Genomic DNA, 14,975 nt, shown 5'->3' with positions numbered 1-14,975 from the left:
TTTTTTTTCCTTGCTGTAAGAAAGCTATTAATAACCATGCAGTTCCCAAAGAGTAGCCATTGTTTGCAACTTGTACAAACAATGTATATGCTTCTCTGCACAGACAGTATTATCTGCACAGAAATAGAATTTACAGGATAGAAAATACTGTTTCCAGATAGGAAACTTGTTTTCTGTGCAGAAATGTTTTCTGTGCAGAAATATTGCTTTCTACTCAGAAGCCAACATTTTCCCTACAGGAAACTTGTTTTATGCAGATAAAGGTTCTTCTCTATACAGAAAATATTGCTTTCTACTCATAAAATGTCATTTTGAGTAAATAAACCCATGTGCATTTTTCACATAGTGCTAAAAAGTGAAGATTTTTGTTTCTCTAGTAGTCGTGTCATCACGTTTTATTGAATGACAGAAACTCATTTTTCAACAATTTCACAATGTTTTTGTATATTTTTCCATCCCTAAATGTATATGGTGATTAAGGTAGTAAAATAACTCTTATTTATACCTTTGAAAATGAAAATGTTAAGTCTCACTGCACTTGACCACTTCCAACAGTGGTTTTGTGAATCCCATCATCTGAAATATAACCTGTAGCACCTTGCATTTGTTGGTGGTCTCCCCTACAATTCAAAGCAGTGGTTGGAAATATAAGACACTCCACAATCTGACTTCTCTTTGGATTGTATGTGGCTTTCAAGATGTTGTGCTACACATCCTAGTATGCTTCACCACTTGCTAAGGCTGATAGGTATTACAACCAACAACATATGGAAGACCAATTATTCCTATCTCTAATTTAATGGATTTCAGTGGAAAATATCAAGGGCAGATATATATCCAACCTTCTCATGCAGCACCACATGCCCATACCATATCTGGAGGGATAATTATGAAGATTACTCACTGCTTGAAGTTGCAGTGATAGGTCATTCTTCTCCTGAATAATGCTGACTTGCTTCTCTTCCAGCTCTTTCCTTTTTGCCTCTGACTTCTCCAGGGCCTCCTTTAGCTTCTGCATCTCCTCTTTGAGGATTGCCATTTCTTTTTCTGTCTGAGCTGACTTTAGGAGAGGTTTGATCTTGAAGAAAAGTTTCATCCAGGACCAGTTCTTCACAGCATTGAATGCACGAAGATTCCACTGGATGGTGTAGAGGGCATCCCTGTGGGAAACAAACAAAGCACATTGCGAGGGATGTTCTGCTCTACCCTTACCAAGCCGCTTAGATTCATGCTCCAACTGAAACTGTGGCTAGTTAGCTGAAGACTTCCAAAAGAAGGGATAGACAGAACAGCTCAATATATTAGGCTGTAGCTTTTGTATAAATCATTTCTGAAAAAGTGATCTTTAATTCTGGATTTTTTTCCAACTTCAAATGTAAAATGCCAGACATTGTTTCTAAATCAGGGTGGGCAACATATTTCCCATTGGTAATTCACAGATCCCCCGAAGTTGTTTTAGTGGCACTTGAGCCCACCCAGAAAACTATGCTGCCTAAATGGCCAATTAGGCCTCTGAAATTTAGTAGCAAACTGGTAAAATATATTTAAAACATGCAAGCCATCAGCTGAAGGTTGCTTAAAGAGATTTGCTGTCTGTTGGCAAATTTTGATAGCCAAGTGTAAAACGTTGTGCTTATTGGTTTGCTTGTTCTGCTGGAACAATGTTGGCAATGTGACAGCAGCAAGAATGTGACCCGCAGCTCGTTCCATGAAGGTAAAACTGCCTACCCCTCCCCCCAAAACCACTGCACTTGCATGCCTCTGCTGCAAATTAATGACAAAGATCAGAAATGGGACAACACTCAACAAGTGTGGCAAACCAATCAACGGGGGTAGTGCCTTTGTTCTAACTGGGTGAAAGAAAAGTGGAGACAGCCTATGGCAAAGTGTACATATTGCTATACCTTCTGCCAATAATCCAACCATATTCGATTCTCATAATGCGCCCTCGCATCCTAGCCTGCAGCAAGGTAATAATCTTGGCCAGACGTTCATCCCGCATCTCCTCCAAATTACCCAGTAAGCCTGCTTTGAAAAACACCTGGAAAGGAGGAAGATTTGTGACAGTGAATAAAGATGGTATTGGGTATTACATTTTCTGTTTCAAACATTCTGAAGATTTTCCTCTTGATCCCATTTTTAACCTATTTTATGATACAGTACTCCGAAATTAAAGAGCACGAGAAAAGCTATTTTATCCTTACAGGACTATCATATGAGTATATCTCACTGTTTTCAACAGGGCTTATACTCAAGTAAGCATATATAAACTGTAGCCTTAATACAAGATATCAGTTATCTTTTTAATATAACTTTGTTGAAATGTCTAAAATGTGTTTGCACTCTATCAGTATGTGTTTTTATTTTATATGAGCATTGGCTTGGACAGGGCTGTACTTAATAGTTGGGTTTAGAGGGGGGGGGAGAGAGAGAGCTGGAGAAGAACTGAAATTGCCTATTTCACTTTGAATATGATAATGGCATTTTCTCTTGTGCATTTCATACAATCACAGAGCTGGAAGACCATACAGTCCAATCCTCTCCTGACAGATGGACTATTCAGCCTCTATTTTAAAACCTCCCAAGAAGGAGACTCACCACACTCGGAGGCAGTGTATTTCACTGTTGAATGGCTCTAACCATCAGGAAGTTCTTCCTAATGTACTCCTGGTTAGTCAGAAGGCAGACCAGGGAATAGGGATTCAGCCTGTGCTACATGAGGGTCACACACTCCCCGAAGACACAGGTTTGCAGCTTGGGGATCCTCCTGGACTTGGCATTGAACCTGGAGGTCCAGGTATTGGCAGTGGCCAGGAGGGCCTTTGCACAATTAAAACTTGTGCACCAACTGCGCCCATTCTTTGAGAAGCCAGATCTGGCCATGGTGATGTATGTCTTAGTTACATTCTGTCTGGATTACTGTAATGCGCACTATGTGGGGCTGCCTCTGAAGAGTACTCGGAAACTTCAGCTGGTCCAAAGAGCTACAGCCAGGTTGCTCACTGGGGCTGTCTACAGGGAGCACACAACTCCCCTGTTGCAGCAGCTCCACTGGCTGCGAGTTTGTTTCCAGGCACAATTCAAAGTGCTGGCTATGACGTTTAAAGCCTAGAGGGTTCAGGTCTAGATTATTTGGCTGACTGCATATCCCTATACAAACCTTCCCAGGTTCTGAGGTCTTCAAGAGAGGCCTTTCTCTCAGTTCCACCTCCATCTCAAGCTCAGTTGGTGGGAATGAGAGAGCAGGCTTTTCGATGGCTCTAGAACTCCCTGCCCAGGGAAGCCAGAATGGCCTCCTCCCTGCTGTCCTTCCGGCGGCAGGCTAAAACCTTTCTATTCAAACATGGCTTTAAAGATGAAGGTTTGAAAGATCAATTAAAATAAGTAGAATCTCTTGATTCCATGAAAGAGGAAAGCAGATAAATGACCATTTTGTAGGTATTTAATAAGAAATGTGAAACAAGATAACACTTGAGAGTAAAGACAAAGGGGAGAATTTATATGCACATGTATTCTTCCCAGTCATAGCCCTCATTTCACATCCCATCAAGATAAGTCAACTCACAAAATTATATTTGCACACCACATACCTTAGTGTGTCCAAATTTATACTGAGAAGGGTCAAGGTCTAAGGAAGTCAGCAGTTTCTCTGTGGCCTTCCTGCTATCCATAAACTTGTCATCAGGAATGGCAGCAGGGTTCAAGATACGGTAGCTGCAAAAATACAGAACACGAATAGACCCAGGAATAGATAATGAGAATGAAAAATCCTTCCTTCTTTGAAACTTGTCTTCTGTGACCATTTTGGGAAAGTATATTCAGCACAGGCTTGATAAACAAAAACCTCAGGCAGCTGAGTGCCTTGGAAGTGTAATACACCGTTATGTAATTTCTTATGATTGTATCTTTAGTATCTGGTGGGAGGAAAGGTGCTTATGGTACCTTCAGCCCCAGGCCTCATCTACACTGCCATATAAAATCCAGATTATCTACTTTGAACTGGGTGGATTATATAGCATCGTAGATTCATATAATCCAGTTCAAAGCAGATCATCTGGATCATTTGATTTAATAATCTGGATTATATGGCAGTTTTGATCCAGCCTCAGGTGCAAGAATAATATGGTTGGCTTTAGCCACTATACATCTTGACCTGGGGTATGGGCATTCACTGCTCTGTCTCTGGCACAAACTATTTTAGCAAACCCTGCCTGCATGACTAACATGGCAATGGTACCAAACCAAGCTATGTTAGAAGATAAATGGTATCTGACACCGGAAAGGATTGCTAAATCCCCTTCTACACTACCAAATAATCCACATTATCTGCTTTGAACTGAATTATATGAATCTACGCTGCCATATAATCCAGCCCGAAAAAACCTACTACAACCCAGATATCTAAATTACTTTCCATCCTGAATATAAAAAATATTTTCAAAGACAAGTCAAAATCAAAAGGCAATTAAACTGGTTTGAAATAAGTGAACATTTGGAGTACAGATCTACCTTAGTGGAGTTATATTCTGTGGCAGAAATTAGGTTCCACAATAGGTCCCTTACCAATGCTCAATTCAAGCGAGAGGAAATATGACTTACCGTTGCCTGAAGTCAGCATAGAGAATCCTGTTTGGAAACCCTTTCCGACAGATTCGGATGCCTTCCAACACACCATTACATCGCAACTGATGAAGAACTAAAAAGGGGTCCATGGCACCTGCATAGGATAAAAAAAAATGTCCTGATACTTCTCACCAACTTTCAGTGCTTGTATTTTGAAAATAATACTATAATGTAATAACAATTTCAGGAACATTTTAAGTGAGAAAATAATATACTTATTGAATACAGAATAACATTGATTAGTTGTATTGATGGAATGCAAAATAGATGGAAAATATAACAAATGAGCCTTACTCTATATGGATTTTTAATTTAGAAGTAAGCTATGATTTTTGTTGCTATTCCCAACTAGAATTGACCCTCATATCAATCACAGGTTTGTGAGCTGATTCAATGGATCTACTGAGGGTGGAACTACCAATAAGTTTCAAGCCTAAGTCTCACTGTACTTAGGTGTCCATTAAAGTTGCCAGTTTTAATATTTAATGAGATTCCTGTAATATTAATCCTTAGCAGATCTCAGAGGGTTGAGGCATAGTAAAACTCCATCAAGCTATAGATGCCTCTCATTTTCAAACCCCAACTTCCAAAGACATTCATTCCCACTAAACAGCTGTGGCCTCAACTGGTGGAAGCAGGGAGATATAGAGGAGACCTCAGCTCTGCTCTTGTCACCAAAGGCTCTGCCAGCAAGGCAATAGTCATGTTGGGAGATGATATCTATAACTGAAACTAGATACTGTTAGGAGGGGATGCCTACAACTGAGATTTAGATGGTAGAAAGGACCATACTGATCTTCATATTCTTCATAAAATTATACCTGGAGTCTTTGTTTCATTGGGGATGATACAGCGGACAAAATGGGGCTGGGTGGCACGTAAATTGGTCATCAGTTTGTTCAGGTTTTCCTGTAAGGCAGACATCAAGTGTTAAACAGCTCTCCCTGGCTATATTTCCAAACCTACATTGAATAATGATTTTATTTTTTTAAAACTCTATACAGCTTTGGTATCCAAACAACCTGCTTCTCTATCTTACAAACTTGCCTCGTGATAGCAATCTTCATCTATGGTCATCCTCAAGATATTACTGCAGTCAAAAATCAGGCTACTAGGTGACTAGAGGGAAAGCTTCCCCTTCCTTAGAAAATTCTCACTTGCACGGAAAGAGGGAAACTAAAGAAGAATAGAACAAATTCAAGAGAACTAGAAGCTACTCAAGCTCCAAATAAAGCCAACCTTTTAAAAAAGCATGACTGGAAGCCTCCTTGAGATCTGGTTTTAATTGCTTTACTTAGTTTGGTGAGGCAGAGAAGGCTAAAGACTTTTATGCCCCTTTCATGTAACTTGTTAGCTATAGGATCCATAAGTGTGTGTACCTTCAAATCCCTACCCTGGACAAAGGGGAAAAATACAGGGCTATTTGAAGCTCCCATGCTCTGACCTAGGTCACTAGTTAGCTGACTCCTCCAGTCAATAATGGATGCTCAATCTGGAATATTTTACATTTATTGTTTGTGCCCTACAAGCAAAGGAAGCTCCCCATAGATTGATGGCTCCTTCCCCTTGTGGACATGGCTCTTTTGCTCTAAAATCTGGATCTTCCCCCCACCTGGTAGAGAAGCAGAGATTAAGAGGAAGAGAGAGAGAAAGTAATAGGTGTAGAAATATTTTGGGCTAACATATCACTGATTGTATGTACATTGGTCAATCAAATCTACAAATCCCCACTTTCCCTTTAGTGCTTTTGGATAATATTATTTTATGCTCTCTGCATATCCCAAATGTACTTGTTTTTGCATAGCAGAATGTATGTGGCTCTACTGCTCATTGTTTTCTGATTGTGAAAACTTGGTTCTCTATCCAAGGAACATAAGAATGAGATGGGTTTTACTAACTGGAACAATATGTGACAAGTTATATCCAGCTAATTCTCTCCTAAGAACTGAAAGGCAGAGGCCCAGTTACATTCAGCCATGTGAAATCCACATTTTTTTCTTCTTACCAAGGGTTGTCCTTCCCGCAGTCAAGATAAGGAAAGAAGTAGCACAGACTTAAAGTGATGTTCATGTAATAAATTCTCTAAACATCACTGCAAGTCTTAACTGCCTCTCCCTCGGTAACAGAGAAGAAGCAGGAATCATGTAGCCCAGTCATCATCGGGGTTGTTATAACATTTCCATAGCACAGAGAGAACCAGATTCATTCCCATGTTGTTTTTCTTTCATATTCTTGAACATTAAGCATTAAGGCAAATCTGTCCATTTTGGAGTCTCCCATTTGTAAGTTTTGTAATCTTTGGTAAATTTTGATAGAAAATGAAACAAAACATTCACCCACATCTGGAGGATGAACAAATGTGTCAGATTGACTTTCTCCCTCATTTGATTGTTTCGGAGTTTGGTAAATTCTGAATAAAACAAATTAAAATGAAATCCTGCACAAAAGGGGCAATCACGGACATAAATTCTTGAATAATCTCTCACTTAATAAAGAAGAAGATTCTGGATCAACTGAGGAGAAAAGCCAAGTCCTTGGTATCTGTCTGGAATTCAAAACTTTATAGCCAAATTAAGGTCAGATTATTGTCATGTCTATACATAGAAATGGAATTCTATAGGAATTAGCTTGTGATTATGTTTAGAGGTGAACAAGACACTCACCTTATGCAGCTGGGACACTGTTTGGAATGAAGCTGCCTTCTTACGTTTCTCTTTCCCTGTCTTAACTCCTTCATCTGCCAAATTAAATGTCAGTTTATTACCATGATTGCATCCATTTATTTCAGGCACTCATGTTCAGAAAATAGGAGACCAACTCTATTGCTTGAATTATTAGGCAATTCATAGTTCAGTTCCCTCACAATACTCATATATCTGTTGAACCATCTCAACAAGACACTTAGAGTAGTTCTATCCATAGATAACAAGCATCTGACCATACTCTTTGTTGCCATTAATTGAAATGGTGGTGCTGTACTGCCTTGATTCTAGTTCCAATAATGATATTGGGGGTGGAATATGACAATGGAATATTCTGCCTTGAAGTGCAGTGGGATCTCCTTCTTTGAGTGGCCATCTGTTGGAAGGGCTATGATCGTGTATGATCTTTGTGGTCTCTTCCAACTCTAACATTCCTGTGTTTAATCTAAAGTAGTTTCCTACCTATTATGTACCCACTTGTCAGATACACACATTTAGTTTTCTTAATTATTTCAGTCACCAAAGTCCCACAGCACATAGGATCACAGAGTTGGAAGAGACCATATCCAAACCCCTGCCACCCAGTCCAAACCCCTGCCATGCAGGAAAAGCGCAGTCAAAGTACCCCCAACAGATGGCCAAACAACCTCCAGAAAAGGAGCCTCCATCACACTTTGAAGCAGTGAATTCCACTGTTGAACAGCTCTTACAGTCAGGAAGTTCTTCCTAATGTTCAAGTGGAATATCCTTCCTGTAATTTGAACCCATTGCTCTGAGTACTAGTGTCCAGGGCAACAGAAAACAAGCTTGCTCCCTCTTCCTTATGACATCCTTTCAGATATTTAAACATGCTGATCATTGCATGTTAATTTTACTATCTGGTCCATCACTTTTGCTATCTAAGGGAAAACAATCTACTCTAGAACGGATATGTTTGAAGTATACTGGAACTAGTGTTTTTAACTAACATACAAAGCTTTAATAGTACCATTGCATAATACCAAAGAACTGTGAAGGAGAGATAGGTTTTCCTGGATGGATCCAACCAGTCAGATTTAGAAACAAGATGGAATCTAAACCCTTGGTCTTATGCAGCATTTCTATTCTCATGTTCTAATAGAAAGGCTAGGGCCACTCAGGTGTACTGAAAATAGAGATAACGCAACTTGCATGAACCATGTGGAATAATAGGAATCATATTCCAAAGCATCTGGAGAAGGCTATTCTTCTATATTCAAAAACACATTGAATGTGTACAGCTGAGAATGTGCCTCACCTGATGAAGAGCTCACATAGTTTTCATATAAAGTAGCCAATAGTTTGTTTTGTGATTTTTGGAAAATGGCTACCACAGTCTCATTCAAAGGGTCTTTATTCTTATCTAGCCAGCCAACAATGTTATAGGGAACCTGTTAGGGAGCAAAAAAAAATTAGGTAACAGAGGCAAAGCACAGTAAAAATGATACTCGAAAAGAATATGGAAATCCGGGAACCAAGACATACCACTCCTGCATAGTGCACCAACTCAAAGTGGGCTTCATACTTGCGCTTCTTATCTGGTCGGGGCTTTTGGAAATTGGGTGATTTCCCAATGTGGTTATCATACAATTTGGCCTTGAATGATGTATCAGAGGCTTTGGGAAACATACACTCTTCCTCCAAAATTGAGAGGATTCCCATTGGCTGCAAAGAAAATATCAAAACACAAGAATCAATCTTAGTGCTACTTTTGTCTGATATAGCCATGACTAAATAATCTGGTTCAGCTCTTTTGGACAGCAGTTCCCACTGGGCCAAGGCCACATGACCAACGATGTTTGGGAATCCAAACAGGCAGTGGGCAGCAGCTTGAAAGACTCATAACTTTAATTTGAGTTACCAGTCTTTGACTACTTCATACATATATAGAGTTCATATATGAGAACCCTGCAATGTGGAACTGCCCACACACCCCCTTGCAACATTTGGAGGACAAAAGAAAATTTAAAATACTTTTCAAGCAAGAGCTCCTAGAGAGCCAATATAGACCCCAAAGAGCTCCCTAACCTATGTATGTATTGTCCCATTTTATCCCCAGTTGTTTACCTTTTCAATCAGATCAATACAAGCCTGCAGGTCCAACCCAAAATCAATGAAGACCCATTCAATCCCTTCTTTCTTATATTCTTCTTGTTCCAGAACAAACATGTGATGGTTGAAAAACTGTTGCAGCTTTTCATTTGTGAAGTTGATGCATAATTGCTCAAAACTGTTATACTGGAGACAAAAGATAAAATGAAAACTTAAGTGCTAATTCATTGTTTAATGCATCTATTTTTTAATGTACATCTATTTAAAAAAAAGATTGCCACTTGACTTTAAATAAGGGTATCTTGAAAAACTATTGAGACATCTCAGCAACTTCATCTATTAGGCATTGGCATAGACAGAATATTCAATAATATTTGAAAAATCACTGAAAAAAAGCTTCTTTTTTCATAACAAGATGTTCTTATGGGCCTGGCTATAAACTCACCTCAAAGATCTCAAAGCCAGCAATATCTAGAACTCCAATGAAGAACTGCCTGGCTAGTTTAGTGTCCAGGGTTTTGTTGATACGAATTACTAACCACTTGAACATGCGATCGTAGGTGGCTTTGGCTAAGGCTCCCACTGCATAGACTACCTGCAAATGGCAATAAAAAAAACAATTTGTCAGAATAAATGCTTGTTCTTTTCTTGTTGGATTATGTATTAGTATGTCAGCTCCACTGGCTGCCGATCCAGTTCCGAGCACAATTCAAAGTGCTGGTTTTGACCTTTAAAACCCTATACAGCACCGGCCCAGTGTACCTGTCCGAATGTATCTCCTTCTATGTCCCACCACGGAGTTTAAGATCTTCTGGGGAGGCCCTGCTCTCGTCCCCACCTTTATCACAAGTGAGGCTGGTAGGAACGAGGGACAGGGCCTTCTCAGTAGTGGCCCCTCGCCTGTGGAATTCACTCCCCAGGGAAATCAGGTCGTCAACATCCCTCCTCTCCTTCAGAAGAAAGCTGAAGACATAGATATGGGACCAGGCATTTGGGTAATCTGGCAGATTAACAAGGTAATGATGACTAGAGTTGGAAAGGACTATGGCAATGCTAAATGGATTGACGGATTTTAGAACTTGATGAACGCGAGCTATAGAGTGGTTTTTAGTTGATTGTATTGTATTATATTGCACTGTATTAATTGTTTGTTTTAACTATTGTGTTATTGCTATTGCATTTTATTGTAACTGTTGGCATCAAATTGTGCCGAATTGTAAGCCGCCCTGAGTCCCCCCTAGGGGGTGAGAAGAGCGGGATAGAAATGACCAAAATAAATAAATAAGTATGGGAAGATAGGCAGTTACTTCTAAAATTGAATTAATATGGGTTTCAAAATTCCAATTGAAATTATATTTTTGGTTTACATCTGGAGTCGAGAGCTAAGGCAAAGGCCCAAATCAAGTTTCATCCTTGTAGAGAGCCAGGCTGAATAGAAAAAATGTCTCCCCAAATAGATGGAAACAGCAAACAGGTGTGATCTCTGTATCTTCCTGTTGTCATTTCCAAGTTCAATATAGGGATTTTTTCTCTTTAGTATATGAAGAACACTTGGGGTGAGCATGGCAAACATCTTTCTTTTTTTTCTTTTTTTGCTGTATTTGAAGAGCAGTGCTAGAATCCAGAAGCAAAAAGTAGCTGAATTTTTTACAGGAGTGGATTTGGGGGCTCTGGGGTTGGAGAAAGTCTGGGGTTAAAAAAAACCAAACCACCGATTGAGACTGTGTGGAGTTCATGGGCCACAGGAATCCCTCCCTTGGTTTACTTGATGTACTTGGGGCCAGAATACTGGGCACACCTATATGATCACGCGTAAGATCTGGGGAACTCAGTTGAGCTTTCATTTGAGCAACGTAAAGATTGGACTAGGAGTAGAGTGGCTATTGTAAGTCAAATCAGTGGAGCAGTAATGATGCACAATGTAAGGGAAAATAGACTGTGGTTTTCAGACCAAGCAGTAAACTACAATAGCTAGACTAAAACTTTCTTGTTGTGTTCAAATCATTGCTGGCGTATTACGACCCTAAGGTGAACCTACCATGGGGTTAGTAAGATGTCTTAGTAAGATGTGCAGCTTTCCATGGAGAAAAAAAATATTACATTGTTCTTCACTGTGGAATTACTGGAGGTCAATGACCAAGCCATAGAGCCTCAAATGCTCACCTGATCAACAGTCTGGTTTTTGGTCACATATTCATTTCCAACTTTCACCCTTGGATGGAGCAGCCCCTTGATTAGATCACCTGAGCTGATTCCCATAAGGTAAGAGGCTTTATCAGCACCTGCAATATAATAAAGAATAATAAATTTATTAGAATTATGTACTGATAATTTGCTTGATTTAAGTTTTCCCCTCATAATTGGGATTTCAGCCAACTTACAATTGAATAAAAACAATATGGATTAAAATAAACAAAATATTATATTTAGATTATCATTCTCATTGAAATGTAATTTAAATTATCAAATACATTAAATTAATCTAAAACATATGTGTCTAACTGGAAAACTCTGTAGGTGATTGACCAACAATGAGAAAGGGCAACCCTTGAAAGTCTCCTGAGGAAGTAATATGACCTTCTAATCTTCCACAGTTGTCCACCCTGATGTAGAATTCAAGTTGATTTGGCAAAGAACTTCCAATAATCACATGGTGCTGGCTGACCCACATCAAGTCCTTAAGGAGAAAGCCACATGAGAAACCCCAGTCCAATTGTACTTTGGACTGGTGAAATTAGTTCCTCTTGAACTGGGAATTTAAAGGTGGGCACATCTCAGAACATTAGCTCAGTTCAGGAGCATTGTTGGAAAAGTTGGGTGAGCATTTTAAAATGGGTGAAGGGGGAGAAGTGAGCATTAATAGTGGACTCTGAAACAGCCCTGGCTGCTTCCAATGATGTCTACTGGTTCTACTATGTCACAAGGTGCTGCAATTTTTATTATACCAAATGAACATAAGTGTCTCATTTAAATCTGATCCAAGTAGATGCCACTGTTAACAGTTCCCTTACTTTCAGTGCCTTCAGTTTCTGCTTGTTCCTCACGCTGTTTCTGCTTGAACTTCATGTTGCCAAAGTGCATGATGGCGCCTACTATTTTATAGCAGCCATATTTCTCCTCGGGGCTGAAGCCTAAGATGTCCATGGCATGCTACAGTAGAAACCAAGCAGAACGAATATCATATGACATAACAATAGCATCACTTCACAAGCAAAAATGTAAGTAAGAACCCAGGATATGCTTGCTTAGATCTAGAAGGAATGTTGCACAATCCCAATGACAAATACACCAGGGTGAATGACAAACCAATACCATGGATTTTAAATGCATTAAATTTAGATTTAAATTTAAATTTAGATTTGTACTGATATATTTTGCCTTTGATCATCATAATGAATCCTCCTAAAGAAGTTTCTAATTTGCAGATAGTCTCCAAAAAGGGCAAATTCAGTGGCCCATAAGCTCTTAGCTTGTTAACCAAATTTTATGTTTTCAGTCCAATAAGTGAATCTAAGGTACCCTTAAAATCAATAATCAAGAAGCAGAAGACCTCTTAAAATGATGGGGATCTGAGATATATTGCTAAATAATAAATGAATAAAAATAACTGTGGTATGTCGCCCCCGGGATGAGAATTGCGGTATATAAGTGTAGTAAATAAATAGTATGTAAGAATGCACATTTTCCAATGTAATATGTTGTTTTCCAGCCTTCTGTAAACAGGGTAGTATTCAATCAGTGGAACTGTTCAAGAGAGATATAATCCCTATCCCTACTGTAGTCCCAAAACCTGCTTTACAAGGCAGGGAAATCCACCCAAGTTCATTTGGGATGGTGTGGGGTATTCTAGAGCAGTGGTTTTTTATCTTTGGCCCTCCAGGTGTTTTGGACTTCAACTCCCGGAAATCCCAGCCAGTTTAATAACTGTTAGGAATTGTGGAAGCTGAAGTCCACTGTTGTAGAGGTTAGAACCAATAATGCCCAGTCATTAATTTCAATGGGAAAACGCAAACAATTTTCTAATTTAAATGAAAGGGAGTTAAAACTATTGATATGGCTAAATTGCGTCTTTTTGCCCTTGTTGGACTTCACAGTGCATAACTACATACATCTGTAGCTAAGAGTTCTTCTCCATCATCCAAGTTGTCCACAGTTGTTACTCCTTGTGAGCAGAAGTGATAGTCATATGGATTGGAAGAGAGCAGAAGCATATCTGAAAAAAATACAGATTGGAATTACAGATGTGTGTTTACATGTATATCCTGCACTTCCAATAAACTCGACCAAAGTACATGGCTCCTATGTTACCCACTTGATTCTAACAACACTGTAATATAGGTCAGGATGACAACTAGTGATTGCCACAAAGTTTCATGATCCACTGTGGACTAGAAAATGAATCTCCAAAGCCCCAGTACAATGTTATGCCTTTCTCACTCTATGTTTTGGCATATTGAAGGCACAAATCAGATTTAAACTATGAGAATGAAGGAAAAGGAGGTGAAGTGTGCAATGTGTTTAACTTTTGCAGAAAATTAACATTTTCTGTGAAAGTAAAATCTTCCAATTATCAAACAAAGGTCTAGTGAAACTAATTCTAGTTCACTAAAACTAATAAATTAGGTAGCCATTAAGATACTACTAGATAATTTATCTTGTTATTCTAGACTGCTCTAAAACTGTTAAGGAATTTTTAATCAAATTACAAATATTGTCGCTTTACTGGGCTTTTTTTAAAAAAAAACAGAGCTTCTGATAAGAAGTGTAAAGTTTCACATTTCCATAGAGAGAGAAAAGGAAATAACGGGATGCTGCCAAGAACAAGAGTAAACAATATCTATCACACTTTACATGTCTCAACATACAATACTGTCTGCAAAATACAGAGGAATCACAATTAGTTTCAGACTGATTCATGTGTATGATATATACATAAATTATATTATTTGTATGCCACACATTTGTTTTTGAGCAAAACTATAATTATACAAATAATGTCAAATTTCCCCATGTATCTCCTTGGATATGCCTTGTGAACAAAACTTTTGGGGTGTATAAAAATATTTTTTTATCCCAGTTGGGGCAGGGGGGGTTGTGTTGACCTTTTTTTTCAGGTATTGGACTTTTAAAACATCCCAGTTTCTCTCTCCTCCAATCACTTTCTCCCTTTGTTCTTGGCTTACTTCCGTTGCTGCAAAATGAGTTCACAATCTGATGAAATTAACCTGCAATTAACTAAGCTGAAGGGAGAAAAGAGAGTAGGGGGCAGAATCTTGTGCTTCTCAGTAGACTCCGGAAAAAGCAACTTGGTTCAGCTTCTCCTAGCTGGTGTGTTCATCCTCATTAGTAACTTACACCATCTTAAATTACACTCCGATGTTGCTTGGGCATACAAATGTTGGAGGCTTTATGCTATTTTGATTTTCATGTCCTAACAGAAATCGTCATATACATTGCCACTCTTCACATTTGCACATTGAAAATGGATAGACTCAATCAAGGAAGCCACAGCCCTGAGTCTGCAAGACTCAAGCAGGGCTGTTGATGACAGGAGACTTAGAGGTTTGCCATTCATAGGGG

General features: G+C 39.0%; 1 protein-coding gene across 1 annotated transcript in view; it reads right to left on the bottom strand.

The window, feature by feature from the left end:
• Positions 1 to 14,975, bottom strand: part of MYH7B (myosin heavy chain 7B) — a 55,542-nt gene that overhangs the window by 17,567 nt on the left and 23,000 nt on the right. Inside the window, exons 12-24 of the mRNA XM_060772364.2 lie at positions 13,505 to 13,608; positions 12,407 to 12,545; positions 11,559 to 11,677; positions 9,841 to 9,990; positions 9,411 to 9,581; positions 8,829 to 9,008; positions 8,602 to 8,734; positions 7,287 to 7,360; positions 5,445 to 5,532; positions 4,600 to 4,717; positions 3,591 to 3,714; positions 1,905 to 2,041; positions 905 to 1,160 (exon numbers count right to left, since the gene is read on the bottom strand). Of these exons, the coding sequence (XP_060628347.2) occupies positions 905 to 1,160; positions 1,905 to 2,041; positions 3,591 to 3,714; positions 4,600 to 4,717; positions 5,445 to 5,532; positions 7,287 to 7,360; positions 8,602 to 8,734; positions 8,829 to 9,008; positions 9,411 to 9,581; positions 9,841 to 9,990; positions 11,559 to 11,677; positions 12,407 to 12,545; positions 13,505 to 13,608 (1,793 nt within the window). The remainder of the gene's footprint in view (positions 1 to 904; positions 1,161 to 1,904; positions 2,042 to 3,590; positions 3,715 to 4,599; positions 4,718 to 5,444; positions 5,533 to 7,286; positions 7,361 to 8,601; positions 8,735 to 8,828; positions 9,009 to 9,410; positions 9,582 to 9,840; positions 9,991 to 11,558; positions 11,678 to 12,406; positions 12,546 to 13,504; positions 13,609 to 14,975) is intronic.

The sequence above is a fragment of the Anolis sagrei genome, chromosome 4 (genome assembly GCF_037176765.1).
Source record: "Anolis sagrei isolate rAnoSag1 chromosome 4, rAnoSag1.mat, whole genome shotgun sequence".
Taxonomy (NCBI): Eukaryota; Metazoa; Chordata; class Lepidosauria; order Squamata; family Dactyloidae; genus Anolis; species Anolis sagrei.
This window is presented reverse-complemented; position numbering and strand designations above follow the sequence as displayed.